This window comes from Sus scrofa, chromosome 6 (assembly GCF_000003025.6).
Source record: "Sus scrofa isolate TJ Tabasco breed Duroc chromosome 6, Sscrofa11.1, whole genome shotgun sequence".
Taxonomy (NCBI): domain Eukaryota; kingdom Metazoa; phylum Chordata; class Mammalia; order Artiodactyla; family Suidae; genus Sus; species Sus scrofa.
In genome coordinates this window covers 185,719-209,342 of record NC_010448.4, presented here as the reverse complement: position 1 = coordinate 209,342, position 23,624 = coordinate 185,719, and the positions used below count along the sequence as shown (strand labels likewise).

Here is a 23,624-nt window from a genome sequence, read left to right as displayed (position 1 = left end):
ATTGGGCCCCTGATCATCACCGTTAGGACACACCGTAAGCGTGGCAAGCCTCCACCTCAGACCAAGGATCCCCACACCCAGTATACAGGAGAATCACCTGGGACGCAAGCAAAAAGCAGACTCCCAGGGCAGACCCGGGGTCTCCCGGGGAGGGGGTGACCCGATCCGCTGCTTGGGAAGCTCCTGCGTTTCGGAGGGCCGACTTCTCACAAGCACAGCATCGTCTGGCCGCCGGCCGTGGAGGCGACCTACCGGGACTGGGTCCCCCGGGCTTCCCGCTGCAGCCCGAGCCTCCCCACCTCGACAGCACCACCTCGCCGCCTAGAGCAGAGGCCTGAGGATCTGAGCCTGCGCGCCCCCGGTTCGCCCCGCCCGGTCCCGATGTGCGTCGCGGGCGCGCCTCCAGAACAGGAAACAGAGGCCGGCGGACCCGCCCATTCTCGCGAGAACTCGTCCGGAAGCGTACGCACCTTCTTTGATGATACCGACGACTGGGCGGGACTTCGGGAGAGCGGCACCGCGCAGACGCGACGCGCCAGCCTCGCGCCACCGCGCTGTAAGTGCGCAGGCGCGCCGGCCGCTCTCTTTTCTGCTCTTCCTTCTGCCGGTCTCCAGACGTCAGCGGCTGTTGGGTCCTATGTCGCGCCGGGCCCTCCGGAGGCTGAGGGGGGAACAGCGCGGCCAGGAGCCCCTTGGGCCCGGCGCCCTGCAGTTTGTCCTCCATGATGACGATGATGCAGAAGAAGAATGCCCACAGCAGGGGCCAGGTGGCCGGCGTGCCCGGGGCACAGGGAAGGAGGGCGTCCGCGTCAACAACCGGTTCGAGCTGGTGAGCAGCAGGGCTACCGGGGCTGGGGGCAGCGGGTGGGGGCGGCCTGCGAGGTGGCGGGTCCGTGACGTCACGGGGCGGGGCGGCGGGGTCGGAGCTGCAGTGGGGAGGGCGGGGCCAAGGGGGTGGGCGGTGGCCTGAGCCCACGGGGCGGTGCTACGTTGGGTTTGGGCTGCGGTGAGGGGCGGGGCCATAGCGTCCATGGGCGGGGTTAGTGGGTCCCCGCTGCGGCGGAGTGGGTGTGGCCGGCTCTGGGGGCGGGACCGCAGCGCGGTGGGCGGGGTCTCGGGGCTCCAACCTGGATTTCAGGGTTAAGTGCCTCCGAAGCCGAGTCATCGCAGGGCCTTCACGAACGTTCTCATCTTTTCCACACACCCCAGGGCTCATTGTCTGGCTCTGGGTCATCTCTGCGTCCCCCCCGGCAGGTGTCTGGCCCAGAGAAACGACACAGTAGATGGGAATTAAGTAACAACAACCGGGGTCTCCTTGTCGCCGGCCTCATTCTCTACTTTTGCACGTCTGTGCGGAGCGCCTGCTGCCCTGACCGCCCTGTGCAGCAGGGATGCCTGTTCCGCTGGCCTTATGTCCCCAGCACCTCGTGCCCACCCACGTAGGGACTCCACAGCTGTTGCTGCGTGTTTGAAGGCGTAGCAGTAGTTTTGAAGACCATAGAGCAACCAGCCATGCTTGTCAGCTCCTTCTTGGTCTGGCTACTGCTCCCAACTTTACCGAAAGTTGCCAAGTTACGGGCCCCTCCTGAGACAGTGGGGCGCGCGGGCTGCCAGTCTGGGCGTTGGGTGTAGAAATTGCTGCTCCTGTTCCTCTTGGGTAAGAGCCTGACCTTGTCGTTCTGGTGAAGGGGGGACTCCGTTGTTCTTCGGGTCCTCCTGACTCTTCGTTCGCCTCCTCGGAGCCTTCTTGCTTGCCCGTTTCTTGTCACCTCTTTCTTTTTAACTTTTGTATCATGGGAAGTTTCAGATATACACAGAGACGTACGGGTAACCCTCAGAGGTGCCCCTCAGCCTCCACAGTTGTTTTCCCAGCGCTTCCATCCCATCCTGCATCCTTAAGTTTTCTGTCGACTTTGGTTTTTTTTTTTTTTAATTAATTAATTTATTTATTTATTTTATTTATTTTTTTGCCCGTTCCGGGGCTGCTCCCACAGCATATGGAGGTTCCCAGGTTAGGGGTCCAGTCGGAGCTGTAGCCGCCGGCCTATACCACAGCCACGCAGGATCTGAGCCGCGTCTGCGACCTACACCACAGCTCACGGCAACACCGGATCCTTAACCTACTGAGCAAGGCCAGGGATTGAACCCGCAACCTCATGGTTCCTAGTCGGATTCATTAACCACTGCGCCATGACAGGAACTCCTTCTGTTGCTGTTCTGACCTCTGAAAGCACCGCCAGCTCCCTTCTTCCTTCCATCCCTCTGTGCACAGGGTGTGATGGGCTCGTGCTCCAGTCGGCTGTGTCCTGGACCTCCTGTCAGGGCTGTTTTCCCCTTATTCCAGATCCTCCAGGTTTTGTGTCAAATAGCCGTCACTGGAGGACATTTACGCGCGCAGGCTCTGCTGCTCTGTCTTGTTCGTCAGTCGGGCAGGTCATTGTCCCCATTGTACAAGCGCGACAGCAAGTGCCACCTGCAGTGACACCTGCTGCTCGATGGGAAGTGGTGCTCTTACCCACACCACGCTCCTTGTCTCCGAAGCAAAGTTCATGTTCCTGCTCAAGAAGCAAGGATGGTGAACGGACAGGGGCACAGAAGTCTGAGATAAATGAGTCAGAAGAACAGCCAGGTGCTTGGGTGTGAGGAAGAGGAGGGGTGGTCGTGGGGCTGCCGGAGACCAGTCAGCTCAGCGCGTCGCTCCTGCCTTCGGCTGCGGCCTCCGTGTCTCCAGCACAGGCCTCCTTCCCCATCGCCGACTCACACCCATCTCCTCGGTGCGTCTAAACTCGCACCGCCCTCTCCACCTCCTCCTCCTTCCCCGTCTGTGCAGGCGTCTCCACTCTTTCTGTCGCCACAGCCAGCAGCCCAGAGGGCACCCCACTCTTTCTCCCTCCCTCACACCCCACCTGCACACCCTTGTCAGGTCCTGGGTGGCTTCAGGCTGCGGTACCTGCAGTGTGACCGTTGCCGCTGGCGGGGTCGTGCTCACCAGTCCTGCTCATCCTCTCGTTCCTCTGCAACTGTCCGGACGCAGCGGCCGCGGGGACCCTGCGACGCGCACGTCTGCTCTCAGCCCTCCTCCCTCAGGACCCCCGGCGGTGTGGGGGCCAGGTTGGCCCACTCATCGCTCTCCAGTCTTGTTTGCTCTGCTCCAGCCACGCTGGGCACCCCCATGCTGTCCCCTCTCCCTGGACCAGCTCTGTTCGTGGTCGCTCCTGTCCTCGGGTCTCAGGCACCCTTCCTGCTGATTTGAAATGAGTCACACGCCCCCTCCCAGTTCGTCTGGTCCTTCTTCTCCCTCGTGTGCCCTGGCGCGCACCGTCAGATGACCTGCGTGCTCCCGGAGCTCGGGCGGCTCGCCTCCCACTTCTGGGGCCTGAGCTTCGTGAGGACAGAGACGGCATCGTTCCCTAGTGTGTCCCCACCACCTAGAGCCGTGTCAGCACCCAGTAGGTGCGCAGAGATCACGGCTTGAGGCTGTGTCTCCTCCATGGCTGGACTATGAGTGTAGCACCCAGGCTCTGAAGTCAGAGGGACCCAGGCTTGAATCCCGGCTCCACCTCTTGGCTCTGAGGGCACGGTACCTGCCTGGCCCTGGCTCCCCTGTTTTTGGGAGTGGGAGAGCTAACAGGCACAGCCGTGGCCCTTGCTGGGCCCGGTGTTCCAGAAACACAGACTTGAGGTGACGTTGGCAACCAGGAAAGCGCACAATGGAGCTTGGGTAGACGCAGCCCCGGAGCTTGGTGCTGCTCTCCTGGGGAGTGGGCAGGGGGCACCCTCTGTCCCTCTGGGGCCGGGACTGTCCTCACTGCTCCTGGGTGAGGTTCCTTGGCCTCAGGTCAGAGGTCACCTTGCCTGTTTCATTCAGAGTCCGTTTTGCGGAGACGTAACTCACGTGTGGTAGATGCGCCTGTTCTGAGGGGTCGTTTGAGTTGTGCCACGTGTGTGTTGCTACTGGACAGGCCTTAAAAATGGTGGAAAGGAGGAGTTTTTTGGTGGCTCCGCAGGTGGAGGATCCAGCATTGTTGCTTCAGCAGTTCAGGTTCGATCCCTGGCCCAGGGACGTCCACATGCCACAGTGGCAGCCAAGACCAAAAAAGGTGTAAAATAGAATTCATTAATCCCTGGCGGGTCAAGTTCCACTGTGACGATGCGGTAAAACCCACAACAACTTTTTTAAACCAGCAGGATTTATCCAGTAGCGTTGAGACGTTTTATTGAGGAAGATCATTTTCTTCCAAAGGATTATGTTTGTTACTCTGTTTTCATGTACGGTAGAGTGGCAGTCTCTGAAAGTAATTGAAATAAATCTAAGTTGTATAATTAAATAAAAACAAACTTCTTCCAGAGTGGGTGTCATTCATTAGGTTGCTGTTTGGCTGGAAGGAAACCGGAAGCTCTGCTGAGCTTCTGTTTTGCCATCATGCGTCGTCTTTGTCTTTCATGTCCAGCTTTTTTTCTTTTTTCTTTTCTTTTCTTTTTTTTTTATTTTTTTGCTATTTCTTTGGGCCGCTCTCACGGCATATGGAGGTTCCCAGGCTAGGGGTCCAATCGGAGCTGTAGCCACCAGCCTACGCCAGAGCCACAGCCACGCGGGATCCGAGCCGCATCTGCAACCTACACCACAGCTCACGGCAACGCCGGATCGTTAACCCACTGAGCCAGGGCAGGGACCGAACCCGCAACCTCATGGTTCCTAGTCAGATTCGTTAACCACTGCGCCACGACGGGAACTCCCCCAGCTTTTTTTCTTCTTCTTCTTTTTCTTGGGTTTTTTTTTTTTTTTTTTTTTTTTTTGGTATTTTTAGGACCATACCTGAGGCACATGGAGGTTCCCAGGCTAGAGGTTGAATTGGAGCTGTGACTGCTGGCCTTCACCACAGCCACAGCAACGCCGGATCCTTAACCCACTGAGTGAGGCCAGGGGTCAAACCCACGTCCTCATGGATGCTCATCGGATTCATTTCCGCTGCACCATGACGGGAACCCTTGATGTCCAGTCTCAGTGGCAGTAGGAGGAAAACCCCGATGCACGTTCACGGTTGCAGTTAACGACAGGTGATACTAGAACACCTGTAGCTTTTAAGTGCTCAAGGGCAAATTTGGTTGAAGCTGACTGTAATGTTCTGACTCTTTTTGGGTTTTTTTTTGCCTTTTCTAGGGCCGCACCTGCGGCCTATGGAGGTTCCCAGGCTAGGGGTCCAGTCAGAGCTGTAGCCACCAACCTAAGCCAGGGCCACAGCAACATGGGATCCAAACCGCGTCTGCGACCTACACCACAGCTCACGGCAACGCCCATCCTTCACCCTGGGTCCGTGGGAAACCTTTAGCAAAGGTGGTATCGTTAACGCCACTTTGTACTTGCAGACAAGTAGGTGAGACTTTGTCCTTCTTGATTGCAGGCTGTGGGCATATTTCCTCAAGGATGCAGAGTTTGAGGAATTCCCATCGTGGCGTAGCGGAAACGAATCCAACTAGGAGCCATGAGGTTGCAGGTTCAGTCCTTGGCCTCACTCAGTGAGTTAAGGCCCTGGCATTGCTGTGAGCTGTGGTGTAGGTCGCAGATGCGGCTCAGATCCTGTGTTGCTGTGGCTGTGGTGAAGGCCGGCAGCTGCAGCTCTGATTCGACCCCTAGCCTGGGAACCTCCATGTGCCGTGGGTGTAGCCCTAAAAAAAAAAAAAAAAACCCAAAGAATGCGAAGTTTTAGTACTTTCCCTCTTTCAGTGGGAAACGCAACTGCCCGCAGCATGTGGAAGTTCCCGGATCGGGGATCAAACCCATGCTGCCTCAGTGACCCATGGCACTGGAGTGACAATGCTGGCTCTTTAACCCGCCACACCACATGAGAATGCCCGAAAGACTTATCTTTATAAAACCGAAAACGAGCTCTAAATAAACCAAGTGGTGGGTGAGTTAAGGCAAGAGTAAGGTCTCTACTTCCGGCCGTGGCAGAGTAACTGACCCTAGAGTAGCCTTCTTGCCCTGAGCAGTGACAAAACCAGCAAAACAAACAGACTCTTTTCAGACACTAGACATCACGCGTTGCTTGGAGACGCTGCACACGGGCACACTCAGCTGTCCCAGGAGACGGTGGCAGCGATGCTGAGCTGATGAGGCAGGTCGGATTTGGGGTCTGCTGAGGTGGCTGGGGTTATTGGGGCAGGGGCTGTCGGGGAGGCCTTCCAGACCCTACTAGGGGGCTGTGTGGGGCAGAGAAATAACCCTCCAGGAAAGAATGCTTGATGCCTGCCTTGAGGAAACGTAAAAATAAGGCGTGGCGGTATGGTGCTGATTCATCTGCCAGTGAGTGAACTGCTGCCTGAACAAGTCTCCACGCGCTCTTGGCCGCGTGGCCACACACGCCACGACAGCTGCAGCCACGCCGAGAGGCAGCAGTGGGAATCGCGGCCCGGAGAGGGCGTGCGGTAGAAACAAGCCCGGTGAAGACAGATGATGAAAATCACACACACCTGAGACGACGTATAGATGTACTCAGGGGTGTGAAGAAAATCACGCCCACAGTGAGGGAAGAAGAGGACTCTCGCCAGAGAAGTAGCACCGGTAAAAGAGCAAATTCCGGGGGACAGAAGTACTCCCTCTGCCATGCGTGACTCGCGGGGTGGTCTGAACAGCGGATTAGATGCTTGAGCAGAAAGGACGAATGAGCTTGAAGCCGGGGCGGGGAAACGCCACCCTGTCCGGAAGGGGAGATGCTGGAGAGACCGCCGAGCCTGTGGACTCTGGGGACCGCATCCAGTGGCCTGAGGCGTCTGCAACCGCAGGCAAAGGAGAGAGCGAAGACCTCAGGCCGTCAGGAGGAAAAGGGACACACCGAGCGGAGAAAATAGGTGATGCGGCAGTGGCAGCAAAAGGCCCAAGTTTAACACCAAAGAACGCCTCACCCAGAGTTCCCGTTGTGGCTCAGTGGGTTACGGCCCCGACATCTCTGTGAGGGTGCAGATTCGATCCCTGGCCTCGCTCAGTGGGTCAGGGATCCAGGGTGGCTGTGGCAAGGGCTCAACTGCAGCTCCAGTTTGACCCCTGGCCTGGGAATTTCCACATGCCCCTGGTTTAACAGTTAAAGCGAGAGAGGAGTTCCCATCGTGGCGCAGCGGAAACGGATCTGACTAGGAACCATGAGGTTGCAGGTTCGATCCCTGGCCTCGCTTAGTGGCTTAAGGATCTGGCGTTGCCGTGAGCTGTGGTGTAGGTCGCACACCCGAGTGGCCAAAATCAGAGAGACCGGCTCTGCAGCAAGGCGAGCCTTTCTGTGGGAGGGGTGTGACATCGGCCGCTGGAAACAGGCTGGCAGCTCAAGGTGAGCCCCACACCTCATGGCCCAGTAACCCGCTGCGGGTTCTTATCCCAGGGGGCTCGCAGGTGCTCACAGCACCTCAATTCGCAGTAGCCTTGAGAGGTGAGCCACGTGCATCCCTGCGAAGAAACACTGGTCACGGTAACAGACTGCTGACCGCAGCCCAACAAGCCTCAGAAACACTGCCCTGTGTGCCCGAAACCAGGACGCTTTGCACGTGCGCCACCCGGGACGGGCAGGAGCCACCAGTGGCCGCAGGCCCCCCGCCCCGTGTTTGCCTGCGTGGGCAGGAGGCATGGGTTTCTGGGGTGACAGCAGTGTCTTGTATCTTGAGAGGTGGGTTTGTTCCATACCTCACCCAGGACATGAGCTGGGCCTTTATTCAGAAGACGTACATTTTACCCCAGTTTCTGTTTGAGGTCAGCTCCTGCCCGCCTTGGCAGCGCGGACTGTCGCGTCCTTGCCTGTCCCTCAGAAGACCAGAGACCGTGTGCAGTGGCAGGAACCCCTTGCTGTTGTATCACTCGAGGCCTTGGAACTGTGGGGCAGCAGGTCAGGTTGATGTCAGGACAGTGGCCAGCAGTCGGGTTCTGGTGCCGCCACGTGGGTACTGGCAGAGCGGGCAGGAAGCCTTATGCCCTGCGCACAATGCCCGTTGAAAGTTTGAATTTCTCAGGACAGCTCACGTTTCCAAAGGGGGCTCAAAAATAAGAATTATTTTAAGGATGTGAGAGTGGCTTCATAGGGGTCAACCGTCCTGCTGTCGTAAGAGGAAGCACTTTGGGCCGGATGCTGGGGACGCACAGGGCCGCTTCCCTGTGACCCCGCTGTTCAGAGGAAGTGGCCTTGGGGCCCTCCTTCCAGTTCTGTCCTTTGCTTCGAGATCTGGCCCACAGCTGGACCCTGGCTTCAGCAGCGTCGAATACCAGCGTCTCGAAGTCAAGTGCCCTCTTTATAAAAAGATGTATGCATTCGCTGAATGGGCCGGCCTTTGACCCTGGCCCCGAGCGGGACCCCGGCCCCGAGCTCTTCCACTGCCCTCCCCCCTGCTTTCTTGAGACTGTCCACGGGGACTCTGGGCCACTGGTTCTAGCGAACAAATGATCGCGGAGAACACCCGCCTAGTTTTGGCGCTTTTGGGTTTGTTCTTGGCCATGCTGGCAGCACGTGAACGTTCCTGGGCCGGGGACTGAACTTGCACCATCGCAGTGATCTGAGCCGCTGCGGTAACAACTTCAGATCCTTAACCCACTGCACAACAAGGGAACTCCCCAGTTTGGGTTTTCTTTTTAGGGTCACACCCGCGGCATATGGAAGTTCCCGGGCTAGGTGTTGGCTCAGAGCTGCAGCTGCCAGCCTACACCACAGCCATGGCAACTCCAGATCCTTAACCCGCTGAGCGAGGCCAAGGATCGAACCTGTGTCCTCATGGATGCTAGTGGGGTCTGTAAGCCCCTGGGCCACAGCAGGAACCCACATGAGTTGCCTCTTTCACTCGTGGGTTCACTTCCTGGCCTAAGGGCCCCTGTTATGCACGCGTTTGTACGTGTGTGTCCGTCTGTCCTCCGGAGCCTCTCATTCGGACCGTGTTCTCCCTGAGGGTGTGCGTGTGGCCCTGGCTCGTCCCTCTTCCCTGCAGCCTCAGGCTCCGCTGACTCGGGAACCCCTCTTCCCGTCGTCACGTGTCACGTCTGTGTCGGGGCTCAGTCCCCTGGCCCTGGTCCTGATGCTTGTGTGGGGAGAGAGGAGCACCGCGGTGTCAGCTGAACGTGTGCCCACGCGTCACCGCCCTGGGTGGTGCCCGGTGGGGGGTGCCCCTGGTGCCTCTGAGGATAGCGCAGGTTGGCACATGGCACCCAGCCGCCTCACTGCCTGAAGCCCCCTGAGCGCGTGTCAGAGGTGAGCGTCTGGCTGTGGTCGCGAGGGGTCCTCCCTTCCTCCCTCGACGACCCCGTGGCTGTGAGCGCACCCGCCCACCGCTGCTGCCCCCGCCACCCCCCGGCACACGCGTCTCAGTGCCACCTTTGCATCTGTGACTCGGACACACCCCAGCGCCCTGCCCTTCCCACCTGTGTTCCCAGATCAACATCGAGGACCTGGACGAGGGCCCGGTGGTCAACGGGGGCAGGACCGACTGTCCACTCACGGACACTGTGGCCTCGGGGAGCAAGAGGAGGCCCCAGGGCGGACGCACGGCGACCAAGCGGGATGGCAACGTGGCTGACAGGGCAGTGCCCCCCGAGCAGGTGAGGCCGCCTCACACACGGCGCCGTTGTCGGGGTTGCATTTGCTAACAGCCCAGCTGCCCCCGCTCTCCGCGGGAACCCTGATCAGATTGGCCTGAAGTCCTTCAGACGAGGGCGGCTGGCAGAGGGCCCCAGGCAGGGCCCGGGACAGTCTCCCTAGCACATGCTGGGGGGTCCGCTTCTGCCCGGGTGTCCGCTCTTCTTCGGGTCTGTGTCTGCGGCTCAGTCAATTGACCAGGGACCTTGGTGGACGCAGTATGAAGGGACATGCAGGCCACTCGGGGTCGGGTATGTGTCCGAGCAGCACGGCACAGAGAGGGCCCCTCCGGGAGGCCTCGTTCCTTCACCCAGCACGTGCCCACTGCGAGCCTGTGGGGCTCAGAGGGTGACACAGACCTGCACTGACCCAGGCGGGGGCACTTCCCTGAACAGCTGAGTGAGGCGGGGGGCGGGAGGGAGGGAGGGGTCCACGCAGAGACAGGGGAGCGCAGAGGGCAGGTGGCGGGTGGCCCGGCACCCACAGGGAGACCAGCGAGGAGGGAGTGGCCGGGACATTCAGAAAGGGGGCGGTAGCCCGTCCCTCTGCAGCTGCGCTCGTCCTCAGGGTCTGGGAGGTGATCCGCTCCCATGGGCTGAAATGTGCTTCCTTTGTTAGTCTAGTGCGAGCGGCAAACTCCGCAAGAAGAAAAGGAAACAGAAAAACAAGAAGAACGCTGCCGGAGAAACGTCGGTATGTGCTCCCGGCAGATTTCCTCTCTCTTCTCTTTTTTGTCTTTTCAGGGCCGCACCTGCAGCACATGGAGGTGCCCAGGCTAGGAGTCCACTCAGAGCTACAGCTTCCAGCCTGCACCACCGCCACAGCAACATGAGGTCCGAGCCGCGTCTGCGCCCTACGCCACAGCTCAAGGAACGCCGGATCCTTAACCCACTTCGTGAGGCCAGGGATCGAACCTGTGTCCTTATGGATCCCGGTTGGTTGGTTAACCACTGAGCCAGGAGGGGAACCTCCCCTCCTCTGTTCTTTCCCGGCTGTTCTCAAGGGGCTGTTGAAAACAGTTCTTTGTTTTTCGTTTTTGGTTTTTCGGTTCTGGGTGGTTGACAGTGTCCTGTCAGTTCTCTGCTGTGCCGCAGAGTGGCCCAGTCGCGCGCACACATCCTCTTCCTCACGTTACCCTGCGTCCTGCTCCATCCTAAGGGCGAGACTCGGTTCGCTGGGCTGCACAGCGGGGTCTCACCGCTTCTCCAGATCCCGGTCCATCCCTCTCCGCCTCCCTCCCCTGAAAACAGCTCGTCTTCAATTTTACATTTTATTCGACTTTGTCAGAAGCCAGGGGAGCGTCCCAGATTATTTACCTCCTGGACCTTGCGGGGGAGGGCCCCACTCTGGTTGCCACTTTCTGGCAAACTTCGGGAATGCGGCTCCTCCGACCCCAGAGCAGGACTGACTCCCATCTGTGACTCTGAGCCTCCTCTCAGAAGCGCCTCTCCTTTTGTCCCCTGCGTGAGCGGGACGTGGTGTTTGGATTGTACCTTCTCTCAGGAATGAAACAGAGTAATACTTGTTCTTTGTACAAATAAGTTACTTTCCCTAATACCAAAACCAGAGAGAGATGCACTCAAAAAGAAAATCGTAGGCCAGTGTCTTTGATGAGTACAGACGCAGAAATGCTCAGCAAAGGTTTCGCCAGCTGAGTCCAGCAACACACAAAAAAGACCACACACCACGACCAAGGGGAATGTATCCCAAGTTCACAAGGATGGCTCAGCATACGCATCAATCGGCGTCACACGCCGCGTTAACAAGAGAAAGGCCGAAACCACACGGTCATCTCAGTAGGGCAGACAAGTGACAAAATCCAACCTCCATGCACTAGAGAAGCTCTGACGGAAGTGGGGGTAGAGGGAACGCACCTTAACATAGCAAGTCATTATGGAGTGCCCGTCGGGGCACAGCAGAAACAAATCCGACGAGCATCCATGAGGACGCGGGTTTGACCCCTGGCCTCACTTAGGGGGTTCATAATCCAGCCTTGGTCATAGACGTGGCTCGGATCCAGTGTGGCTGTGTCTGTGGTGTAGGCCAGCAGCTACAGCTCCCATTTGACCTCCCTAACCTGGGAACCTCCATAGGCCACGGGTGTGGCCCTAAAAAGCTAAAAAACCTTAAAAATAAAGTCAGTCCCCCCAAAATTAAATACCTAGGAATAAACCTGGCCAAGGAGGTCAGACTTAGATGCTGAGAACTCTGAAGTGTCAATCAAGGAAATTAAAGAGGATTCCAGGAAACGGGAAGATGGCCTGAATTAACGTTGCTGGAGAGGCCCTGCCGCCCAAGCCAGTCCGCAGACTCAGCGCCGTCCCTGTCGCTTCACCCAGGACGTTTTTCGCAGAAGTAGAACAAACGATCCAAAGCCTCACGTGGACCCGTGTCAGACCCAGAGCTGCCGAGTTGCAGAGGCGGTCACGTTGCCCTTGGCCGGTGCCTCACCCCGAGTGACGCGCCTGCCGTTGGGGGTCTTGCAGGAGGACGGGCTGGAGGACATCGGCCGCATCCTGGAGAGGATCGAGGACGGCAGCGGCTCCCGCCGCCCGGGCCCGCCCCCGCTGAGCTCCAGGAAGCACGTGCTGTACGTGGAGCACAGGTGCGCAGTCCCTCCCCAGCCCGGTGCCCGCGCCGGCCTGCGCTCAGGTCCCCCGTCCCCTGGGTGCGTTATCCATCCCGTGGTCTTGGGGTGCTCGATGAGCTCCTGTCCCCCCCGCAGTCCCTGCCAGCTTCCTTCCTGAGTAGTGACGACCCCTCCATCTTGGCCCCAGGCTCGCGTTGCTCTGACTCGGCTGGACACGTGCCGGTGGCAGCCATTCTCCGCCCCTGGCCGGGCAGCGCGGAGGAAGCAGGCTGCACGCTGCCAGGACGGGCAGCGTGGCGCTCTTCCCTGCTGGGCTTTCTTTCTCTGGCTTTCTTAGACTCCCAGGATGGTTGTAAAGCTCAGCTTCGTTTTCTCTGTCCACCTTTCAATTCTGCAGACACTTGAATCCGGACACAGAACTGAAGAGGTACTTCGGTGCCCGGGCTGTCCTGGGGGAGCAGAGGTGAGAAGCCCCGACTGTGCACGGCGAGGGCGGGTGCGTGGGCCCGAGGGGCTGGGGGCCTCGTCCTGACCCGCTCACTCCACGAGCCTGCACACGCAGGGCTCGTTTCTCCAGGCTTCCCAGTTTGAGCTTCGGGTGCTGCTGTCTCCGCCGGACCCATCCTTGCTTCTCATGCATGGAGTTTGGGTTTTTAGCTGGATGCGACCTTTGTCCCTGTGGCCTTTGGTGGCTGATGTCCTTCTGTGGGCAGAGAGCCCCCAGAGCGTGGGCCTTCCCATGGCGGAGGCTGTCCCAGCCCAGCCCCAGGTGTGGGAGCCCTCCCTTGGCAGGAACTTTCTCTTTCCAAGTACGTATTTTTTCTGGTTATGGGGCTAAATGCTTATTAAAAAAAGAACTGCTTATTCAAGCAGCTCAGAGTTGCCTCCTTTGACCCCCCCCTCCATGAAAGGTAATCATTCACGGCTGTTTGCTACGTGTCCCGGGCCCCTTGTGCCCTGGACAGTAGTGCCCTGCCATGTCCCATGTGCCCGGTTCTGCAGGGCTGAGTCCTGAGTGCCAGGGAGGAGGGGCAGGGGGCACGCTCACCCCAGGGCCCAGGTGTCAGGGTGCGTGTGGCCGCAGCCCCTGCACCTGCCGCACTTGGCACGGTGGTGCCCCAGGCGTGGTGCCCCCACTGTGCCCACGTCTGTGTGTTGTTTCTTCCTCGGAGCCCCAGTAGGTGTGGGAGGCCTTGAGGTGTCATGATACGAAGACAAGAAGTCTCGATGCTGGGACTTTGGTTACGAGTAAGGCTGAGGGTTTCTTCTCGTCACGTTCCCTGTGTTTCTGGGTTTGCGTTATAATTTGCTTTTATTTTTAGTGTTGAGTTCAAGGGCCTCCGACTTGGTCTTTTTGGAGTATTGCTCACCTGGGTTGCCCGGGGCTGGCCCTGCTCACCCTTGCTTCCTTTTTGCATCTGCCTGGTCTCCCTGGCATCTCACCTGGCTGCCTGGTGCTGTTTCTGGGCACTTCATAGTGACTACTAGTCATTCGTTAAAAATAATTGCTTTTTTTTTTTTTTTTTTTTTTTTCTCCCCCTCAATTTTGGCTTCCCCAGGCATATGGGGCTCCCGGGCCGGGGATCACATCTGAACTGTGGTTGCCACCTAAGCCACAGCCGCAGCAACTCCAGATCCTTAACCCCGTGTGCGGAGCCGGGGATTGAACCTGTGTTCCAGCACTCCCAAGACACCACCAATGCTCTTGTGCCACAGTGGGAACTCCTGCACTTCTAATTTGTTATGTTTATTTCTTTAAAAACTTGGAGTTCCCGTCGTGGCGCAGTGGTTAATGAATCTGACTAGGAACCATGAGGTTGCAGGTTCGATCCCTGGCCTTGCTCAGTGGGTTAAGGATCCGGTGTTGCTGTGAGCTGTGGCATAGGTTGCAGACACAGCTCGGATCCCGTGTTGCTGTGGCTCTGGCGTAGGCCAGCGGCTGTGGCTCTGATTAGACCCCCAGCCTGGGAACCTCCATATGCTGCGGGAGCGGCCCAAGAAATGGCAAAAAGACAGAAACAAAACTTATGTCCTCCCCACGGGCTTCCTTGTCCCCTTGCCCTGCTCCTAAGACACGGAGACGCTGTGTCTCTTTGTGATACGTCTGGTGGTCGTCTTGAGATCTCCCCTCTGGACTGTCCCTGCCGCCTGGTTCACCCTTCCCTCTGTCTGTTTCTGGTGTCCCGCCGGTGTCTGCTCTCGCGGGCGCCCACCACCCAGCTCGCTGCAGGGCCGAACCTTCCCTGGGACCCCGTGGGCGAGGGCCGTTCCGAGCAGCCTGTTCTCCTTCTCACACCAGTTATCCCAGGTCAGCTGCAGGCTGCTTTCCTTCCAATTTTGGCCATGCTTTTCTTGAGCCTTTTTTTTCTCCTGCAGTTTCCAGCGTTCTTGTTGGAAGAAAAACACATGTTTTCTAATCCCATTCCTAACAAAATCTAGATTCTTACTCATTGTTCTTCGTGAAATAGTTCAGATTACAAAAAAAAAAGCCTACAGAGCAGTACATGCAGGTCCACTTGGCTGCTGCTCAGCTTGAGAAGTAAAGCAGCAAGCGGCAGCGCAGACGACAGTGTGTGACCACAGGTTAGGGGACCCCGGATGAGTGCGCTCGGGCCCCTGCCCAGTGCACTCTGTCTGGCCGGCTTGCTTGCGGAAGTGTGTCGGTCTCGGGGTACCGAGGCCCCTGTCTCGTCACTCTCACGGGCCCCCTTTGCCAAGCGGCTGGCGGTGTTAGTGGGCCCCCGAGAGGGCCGTGGAGGAGGCCCCTCTGCTCTGCAGCGAGCTCTCAGCCTCCACGTCTCCAGTTACGGGTCTGACCTTCGTGGGGGTTTGGTTTGGGTTTTGGGGGAAGTTGGTTTTTTTGGTTTTTTACCTTTTCTGCCACTTCGCTGGGCTCTGGGTCCCATTTCCTCTTCCTGAAGCTGTCGGGTTGCTGGCGTCTCGGTCTGCAGCCTCGGCCTGCGTCTCGGCGGCCAGCTCCCGCTCTTTGCCTCTGTCTCTGTCTTGCTCGTGGGAGTGTAGCTTCCACCGTCTTCCCTGCGGAGGTCCAGCCGCAGAGGTAACCGTCACCGTTCTCCCCAGGCCGCGGCAGAGGCAGCGCGTGTACCCCAAGTCTTCGTGGCTGACCACCCCCAAGAGCACGTGGCCGCGCTACAGCAAACCAGGTGAGGGCGTGGGGCCGGCCTCCGCGCAGAGCCCCAGCCCGGCAGCAGCTCCGGCGGAGCCCGTGTCTGGGCACAGGCCCTCGCCCACCGTGCGTTTCCTCGGGCTTGTTTTAATCAGCTCTTTTCTACTTTGCCCTTTGGACTGCATCCCGTGCTATAGCAAGCAGTCAAGGGTTTTACAGTGGCATTTTAGATTTTGTTGCAAACCAGTGAGCACGCATCATTTAAGGAGCCACTTAAGGAAAAGAGCCCTGCGAAAGGTTGGGGTGTGGGGGAAGGCCCTGCGGGGTAGCGTGGAGGACCCTGGGCCCTGTGCTTGGGTGGCTGCTTGTCCCCCTGGTCATTCACCCCCCGTTCCCGGCAGCGGGACTGGCTGCCCTGGGGCCCTGCAGGGCTGCCCTCGGTGGGGCCTTTGAGAGCGTGTGGTGAGGGCGTCCTGGAGCCCTGGTCTGTTTCACGGGCGTCCCACCCAGAGTCAGCAGCAGGAGTGGACAGGACGGGCGCCTAGTCGAGGGTTGGCCGTGGCCGCCTCCTGCTAGGCCACCTGGGTTTCTGCTCTAAGCAGCCAGTGGTTGGGCTCCCCCAGATGGGGTGGCGGGAGGTGGGCTGTGCCTGGGACGTGGGTGCTCGGACCCCGCTCGGGGGTGGTGGGAGCGGGGGACGATTACAGGGAGAGTATGGACAGGGGACTGGGTGTCGCTGGTGGCGCCCTGACCCGGGGCCCCCCCAGGTCTGTCCATGCGGCTGCTGGAGTCCAAGAAGGGCCGCTCCTGCTTTGCCTTCGAGCACAACGAGGAGTACCAGCAAACGCAGCACAAGTTCCTGGCCGCGGTGGAGTCCATGGAGCCCAACAACATTGTGGTGCGCACGCACCCCGGGGTGGGGGTGGGGAGGGCCGAGCGCCCCCGGGGTGGGGGAGGGGCACGCACACCCCGGGGTGGGGGAGGGGGTGGGGAGGCGGCGTGGCGGCCCCGGGGGCGCGGCCCGCAGCTTGTGTCTTGCTCTGCCTCGTAGGTTCTGCTGCAGACGAGCCCCTATCACGTGGATTCGCTCCTGCAGCTCAGCGATGCCTGCCGCTTTCAGGAGGACCAGGAGATGGCCCGGGACCTTGTAGGTGAGACCCGTGGGCAGCCCAGGCGCAGCGGGCGGGGGGACACTCGCCAGGGGTCTGCTGAACAAGAGCCCTACTGAGGTAGCGCTCGCGTGCGGTGAGACTCGCCCTTTGCGCGTGTGCCGTTCATGGCGTCTGGTGTCTGCAGAGTGGCACGGCCTCATCCCCGTGGGTTCTGGGTCATTTCCAGCTCTGCCAAGAGGAACCCTGACGGAGCAGCTGTCCCCTCCCCTCCCCCAGTCCCTGACAGGCACGTCTGCTCTGTGTTCTGGACTTTCCTGTGATGGAAGCCTGGAACCGTCCCTCTGCAGTTGCAGTCCCTTCCGCAGTGTCCTCAGGCACTGCTGCGGGGCCAGTGTGTCAGCGCCTGCCCCTTTTGTGATGGCTGATGCCCTGGGTGTGGCCGCTTCCACCCTCGGCCTTGTGGGTGCTTGTGGGTTTCCAGGAAGTGTGTGCCCATCTGGTTGGAGGACCTGCAGAGGCAGCCGTGAGCCCCAGGGCACGGCCCTGCCTGTCGCTTTCCAAATCCTGGTTTCCTGGCCCCCTCCCTTCTGAAGCCTTCCTGGTTGTGAGCGAGAAGGGTGGGTGTGCCGCCCCGCGTGGTCACTGACGCCCCCCCCTCCACCCGTGTCCCTGCAGAGCGTGCGCTGCACAGCATGGAGTGTGCCTTCCACCCCCTGTTCAGCCTCACCAGCGGGACCTGCCGGCTGGACTACCGCAGGCCTGAGAACAGGTGAGCCGGCCGCCCGCGGGCCTTCAGCGGCCGGCACTGCCTCCTTTCACCGTCACAGGTGCAACACAGGAGGGCCGCTGTGGAGGCAGCGGGGTCAGATGGCACGGGGCTGGGTCCCCGGGCATCTCGATGTGTTTGAAGCTGGAGTGTAAGAGGCTGGGCTGGAGGTGGACATGCCACCTGGCCGGGGGTTAAACTTGTCCAGGTGAGGAGGGAGCCTCACGGGCTACTTCACCAGGAGGGACCCTGTAATTGTGCCTCCTTATGTGTCTGGACTCCAGAATCTGCAGCCCGCGAGGTTGGGATGCTCCGGATGCTCTGCCGTGGGCGTGCACGCGTGTGTGCTGGTCCCTAAGTCAGCAGCTGGATGAGCCCGTCCTCTTCCTAGTGTTGTAGGTGGCGCTGCCACATGGGCCCTGCCGCCTGGGGCCTGCTCCCACCAGCGCAGACCTCCCGGCGGGCCCCTCTGCCTGGTCTTCAGGGCCCTGCAAGGGTGGCCATGCTCTCTGTCCGGGGTGTCTTCACTTTCCTGTCACCTCCACCACCCGTGGTCATGCCCATCGCAGGCTGTCTTCCCCACCCGGGGGCTCCCTGGGCCTCAGGGCACGGCGACTCCTCTGCACACGTCGTCTGCCTCGTGTGCTGGACCTCAGTTTCCTCTCCTGCTTTAGCTTGTCGTCCAGTTAAGTCCTCAGCTCTTGGAGATGCTCTGAAGGACTAGTGTTTCAGGCCTTCACAGGGCTGCGCTGTTGACAAAGTGACGGCGCGCTAGGGTTGCCAATCACAAACCTTTGTGGTCCAGCCGTTGTTGGGCTCGAGGGTAGACGAGGGTAGTTACAGGAGAAGATTTTGAACTCCCTTCCCTTAAATGATAAATCGTGCTGCGGGGGAATGCAGGTTGACGTTCTCACTGACAGATGAGTGTGGTTTTCTGTCCGTGGATGCACATGTGACTGCAAACAACAAGCAGAGTCACCTTCTCTGCAGACGCGGGATGCTGGCGAACATCCACGCCGATTAGGCCACACGGGAAATGCCAGCGGAGCCGGCGGGCAGAGGGTGGACGCAGTGCCAGACGAGGCGCTGGGCGACGTGGCTGCTCTGCCGCCTGCGGCGCCTCGTTCACGAGGAACTGTCTTGGGTCTAGGAGCTTCTACCTGGCCCTCTACAAGCAGATGACCTTCCTGGAGAAGCGGGGCTGCCCACGCACGGCGCTTGAGTACTGCAAGCTCATCCTCAGGTAGGGGCCCCGCTGCCACTCCTCGCGGGCCGAGGGCGTTCCGCCCGCACCGGCCCACTCTGGGTTCTGTCTCCCTCCGCCCGCCCTGCTCTCCCTGCTGCCCCCGGAAGCCTGGAGCCAGACGAGGACCCGCTCTGCATGTTGCTGCTGGTCGACCATCTGGCCTTGCGGGCGCGGAGCTACGAGTACCTGATCCGCCTCTTTCAGGAGTGGGAGGTGGGTGTGCCCCGTCCGCCGGGCCGTGGCGCTGCAGGGGGTCATCCTGGGGCGCCAGGCAGGCTGTGGCACCGCGGGGGCGGGTCCGCCGCCGGGGGTCTGGACCACCTGCTTACCTGTGAGCGCAGGCACTGGGAGCAGGCCGCAGGTAGGGAGGCCGTCGCAGCCGGAGCCCCGTGTGCACTGGGACCTGTGGGGTCGGAGACCAGGCACGAGAAAGAACAAACCGTCTCTTGAAAAAGCCTGGTGGTGGTGGTGTGCCTACACGGCGCCCCTTTCGCGTGGTTGCTGGAAACTGAAACGGACAGTTGTGCTCCTGCTGAGCGGCCCCTGCCTGCTTGGGGTCGCTTGTAGCTGGCAGTGGGCGACGCCCGCGTTTCGTGCTGTTTCTGTGCGTGAGTGTTTTCACAGCACCTGTTCGTGGGTAACGGGAGGTTAACCGTGTCAGTGGCTCTGGCCACGCCGAGCGAGGGTCTGGTTTACTGATGCTCCTCGGGGTCGCAAGACACTGCTGCAGGGCGCCCACGCGGCGCTGGCCCGAGGGTTTCGAAGCTCAGGCGGACCGGGACCCCCCCCCTAAGGGAGACCGACTGCCGCGCCCACGGGGCGGGGGCGAGGGCCGTGTGGGGTCTCCCTGAGCCCCACCCCTGGAGGTGGCCCGAGTCCGCACGCCCCTGGGTCCTTGTGTCTGCCTTTCTCCGCAGAGAAAGCCCGGGCTGCCTCTCCGCGGGCGCGGCATGCGGGGGACACGCAGGCTCCCGCGTCCTTTGCCTGTCGCTTCACCGCCGCCAAGGCCTGGACTCCTTCTTCCCTCGTAGGCCCATCGGAACCTGTCTCAGCTCCCAAATTTTGCCTTCTCCGTGCCGCTGGCGTACTTCCTGCTGAGTCAGCAGGCGGAGCTCCCCGAGCAGGAGCTGAGCTCGGCGAGGGAGCAGGCCTCGGTCCTGGTCCAGCAGGCCCTCCTCATGTTCCCCGGAGGTGGGTGCGCCCCGGGCCCACGGAAGGCTGCCCCCCACCCCCAGCGGGCTCCAGACGCGCCGCTGACTCTGGAGACGAGCAGTGACTCTGCTCTTGGGGTGCGCGCTTTAGTGTCTCCAGATGCTGACAGAAGCATTTTCTGGGGAGAGGAACATGGGCTGGGCCTGAGGAAACGGGGCCGGTAGGTCCGCCTCGGCAGAGGGCCAAGGACCTCAGAGACAGCTTGTCCTGGGGCCTCCCGCACCGCCTGCCCGCTTCACTGGGCCCCTAAAGCTGGCGGATGTGGACCAGAAGAAGGCCTGCAGCTCCTGTCCTGAGCGAGGGTCCTTGGCGGGGCTGGGGGTCCTTGGACACGGGCAGCTCCGCAAGGCCATGGGCCAGGGCCAGGATGTGCGGGGGTGCGCCTGGGCACTCAAGGCACCCCTCCACCCCACCCCTAGTGGGCCTGCCTGTGGGCGGCCATGGCGGGGTCAGGCCATAACCTCAGGGCACCCTCGGTCCGGCTATACCCACTCGGGCGCAGCCTGGCCCATCTGAGAGGAGCTGACGAGGTGTTTGGGGTTGAGGCGAGGCCCCGACTGGTGTGAGTGTCCGCGGGTGGGTCCGGGGGGCCCGTGCACAGCAGAGCTGCGTCCAGTGGAGTGGCAGGGCTGCTCAGCGACCTGGAGCCCAGTCCCTCGTCCAGGAAGCCTCTCGTGGGGCACGTGGTCTCTGGATTAGAACGTGCTCGAGCGGCCGCTCCTGCGCAGGGCTGGTGGGCGGACTAGCCCTCCCCAGGGGCAGCCGCCTTCCCGGGCGGCCTCAGCACCTGCCTGCCTCCCGCAGTTCTCATGCCTCTGCTCGAGTACTGCAGCGTGCGGCCCGACGCCGCCGTGGCCAGCCACCGCTTCTTTGGGCCCGACGCGGAGATAAGGTAGGACCGGAGGACATCTCGGGGCGGGGGGCGGGGAGGAGAAGGGCCCACAGGCTCGGCTTCTCATTCAAAAAAGGGAAGCAAAGGGTCTGATGTGGGAGCCAGCAGCTGCCTGAGACCCTGTCAGCAGCCAGGACAGCTCCCCCAGTACCTGCGCACACGCGTGTGTGCTCGTATTTACACGTTTACCAAGGAACGCGCCCCTGCTCAGGACCCTGTACAGAAGCAGACACCCGTGTGCCCCACCCCTGCGGTCCGTCCCGTCACGGGGCAGGCCCTGGCCACCCCCCAGTGCCCGCTGCTGTGGAGCCTGGGCCCGTGGTGTCTCACAGGCCCCCTGCCCCGCAGTCAGCCCCCGGCCCTGAGCCAGCTGGTGAGCCTGTACCTCGGGAGGTCGCACTTTCTCTGGAAGGAGCCGGCCACCATGAGCTGGCTGGAGGAGAACGTCCGGAAGGTGCTGCAGGCGGTGGACGCCGGGGACCCCGCAGTGGAGGCCTGCGAGAGCAGGTGAGCCGGGGCCGGGCCGTCCGCCACCTTGTCGCTGGGGGTGGAGCCGGGCCGCGGGCCTCCGTCCACGCGCTGCCCCTTGTCCTCCCGGGCCCTAGGCGCAAGGTGCTGTACCAGCGCGCGCCCAGAAACATCCACCGCCACGTGGTTCTCTCCGAGATTAAGGAAGCTGTGGCCGCCCTGCCTCCGGTAAGGCCAGCCGGTCACACGTGGGCCGTTCTGCCTGCAGCCCTGCCCTTCGGGTGGGGGTCACGTGGGGGGCCCTTCACTTGCAGACACTTGGCTTTCCACGACCTGGGGGGCTCGGAGCAGTGCCCCTCGGCAGCCCTGAGAGAGACGGCCATCGTGGATGGAAGGCCCATGATACCCACGCGCCCCCGGGCTCACAGGAGGCCTCCGGGCAGGGCAAGCCTCCTGGTGGAGGAAGCGTTGTCCTGCCGCTCACCCCGGGTTTCCAGCACGCTGAGCCCAGGCTCGCAGACAAGGCCACTCTGCCAAACTGCGGGTCCCGGGGGGAGGTCCGTCCAGGGCGGAGGGGCTCAGGGCCCCTCTCTGTTCTCTGCCCCTTTCCGAAGGATGTGACCACACAGTCCGTGCTGGGCTTCGACCCCCTGCCTCCCCTGGACACCATCTACTCCTACGTCAGGCCGGAGAGGTACCTCCCGCCTTGTCCTTGGCTCGCAGCTCTGCGGTCAGTGCCGGGGTGGGAGGGTCTTGCTGCCTTAGACTCAGAAGCAAGGAGCTCAGACCCGGGCCTCCGAGTGTCGGGGGTCCCTGTCAGCTTCTGCGAGCTGCGCTTCTCCACTTGAGGGCAAGGTCATGCCTCTGTCAGGTTGTGGAGGTTCAGCGGGAGCAAAAGTCAGAATCCCGCTCTGTGCGGGGGGCAGGGGGGCAGGGGGCAGTGCAGGGGAGACGGGGGTTAAGGAGAATCTAGGAGGAAGGAGAGTCTGAGCTGCGGGAAGAGGCCGTCGGGGAGGAAGGGCTGGCGAGCCTCGGCAGGCCCTGCTGCAGGTGTCCCAGTGGGAGCCTCCGCTGTGCCCAGGCCCCGTCTGGGGGAGGGTGACCGGCACATCCCAGGCGAGGGAAGAGGACCCCGGGCCCGGCCGGGGAGTGCTGCAGGCTGCCTTCGGAATCGGGTTGTGGGAGGGCTGCTTTTTGTCCTTTCCTTCTTGCCTTTAAAGTTGAGAAATCGCTTTGCTTTAAGCCCGTGTCACAGAGTCCCCATCTCCAGACCTCAGGCGGCTGTGTTTTGTAGAATTAGGTCTTCTTTGTCCAGTGAATTATACGGCAAAAACCAGGGCGCACATTCGTAAGGAAATCAGTCGTTTCCTGTTAGATTCTCCCATGTGACAAAAAGTACCCTTAGTATCAGCGGGTTCAAGACACAGCTGACACCGGGCCGGGCGTGGTTGCAGTGAGGACCGCTGGGTGCCTGCCTCGACGTCCAGGGGGCACCCTGTGACACGTGCTTTGAAACCACCGCTTCTCCTAAGAGCAAGCGCGGCTGGGCCGCAGCAGCCGCCCCTTGGCTCCGGCTCCGGCTCCGCCCTGCCCGCCGCTGCGCCGGGCTGCCCTCCTCTCCCCATGGCGCGGGGAGCAGCCTGTCAGCCGGGCTTCACCCCCCGATCCCCTGGCTCTTGCAGGCTCAGCCCCGTCAGCCACGGAAACACCATCGCCCTCTTCTTTCGCTCGCTGTTGCCAAACTACACCATGGAGGTGCGTGGAGCTGGTCCCGGCCGCCCCGCCGCCTGGGCTCAGGCACGTCCCGTCGGAGCCTAGCACGTGGGGGGGGCCGGCCGGCTCGGGAAGCTGGCACTCCGCGCCTGGCGGCCGCCCGGCTTCCAAACCGTGTGTCCGGCCCCGGGGCGGCTGGGCGGGCGCGCTGTGCCGAACAGCCCTCGCTCAGCCGGGTCTCCTTGCCGCAGGGGGAGAGGCCGGACGACGGCGGGGCCGGGGGTCTGAACCCCGACCAGGGCCTCAACAGGCTGATGCTGGCCGTGCGGGACATGATGGCCAATTTCCACTTCCGCGACCTGGAGGTGCCGCCGGAGGACAACCCCGAGGGCGACGGGGAGTGGGACTGAGGGCTGCGACCCGCGCCTGCCGCGCGATGCCGCTCTTGCCTCCGTCTGGTCAGGGTTGGCCGGGTCGCGGCCGTGGAAGCGCTGACCTGTCCGCCTGCCTCTGCTGTTTCTCCTATAAACGTGAACGGGTTACGCTCTGCCAGGCGTGAGCTCTTCTTTCCCCCCGGCGCTGGGGCTGCACCCACTGCAAGGCGGTTTCCGCCAGTGCGCTCCGAGGTCGCTCGTGGCCGAGCCCAGGGCAGGACCTCCCTGCTGGCCCTGGGCACCATGGCCTCAGAATCTCGGCGGACGCAGGGCAGCACCGTGGTGGGCAGAGGGCGGAGCACCTGCTGCGGAATCGAAACGTCCACGGCAGAGACTTGGGGGCGTGTGACCGTGTGGATGGGTGCAGGGGAGGGCCAGACGAGGCGGGTCCTGGTGCTCTTGAGCCGCATGGGCTGCCCTTGACTGAGGGTCCTGTTTGGTTCTGGAAGGCCCCCGAGGTTGCAG

General features: G+C 61.3%; 1 protein-coding gene across 4 annotated transcripts; it reads left to right on the top strand.

The window, feature by feature from the left end:
- TCF25 (transcription factor 25) lies at positions 502-23,275 on the top strand. Of its 4 annotated transcripts, none has more exons than XM_021097023.1 (18): positions 502-829; positions 9,398-9,562; positions 10,218-10,292; positions 12,086-12,204; positions 12,587-12,652; positions 15,271-15,353; positions 16,084-16,214; positions 16,368-16,467; positions 17,104-17,197; positions 18,345-18,437; positions 18,548-18,653; positions 19,472-19,631; positions 20,457-20,544; positions 20,893-21,051; positions 21,150-21,240; positions 21,627-21,706; positions 22,695-22,767; positions 22,977-23,275. In XM_021097023.1, the coding sequence occupies exons 1-18, from the start codon at positions 638-640 to the stop codon at positions 23,133-23,135; spliced, it is 2,034 nt and encodes a 677-aa protein (XP_020952682.1). In that variant the 5' UTR covers positions 502-637; the 3' UTR covers positions 23,136-23,275. The 4 variants fall into 4 exon arrangements, 2 of the variants coding, with proteins under 2 accessions (XP_020952682.1, XP_020952681.1); XM_021097022.1 differs by having other exon boundaries at positions 504-829; positions 22,695-22,809; XR_002345288.1 differs by having other exon boundaries at positions 507-829; positions 21,150-21,706.

What these genes read in the sequence shown, in the direction of transcription:
- TCF25 (XM_021097022.1), top strand. Translation starts at nt 638, where the DNA reads ATGTCGCGCCGGGCCCTCCGGAGGCTGAGGGGGGAACAGCGCGGCCAG. An exon ending in GCCGCGCTACAGCAAACCAG is followed by an intron (nt 15,354 to 16,083) that starts GTGAGGGCGTGG and finishes GGGCCCCCCCAG; the next exon opens with GTCTGTCCATGCGGCTGCTG. An exon ending in GCCTCTTTCAGGAGTGGGAG is followed by an intron (nt 18,654 to 19,471) that starts GTGGGTGTGCCC and finishes CTTCCCTCGTAG; the next exon opens with GCCCATCGGAACCTGTCTCA.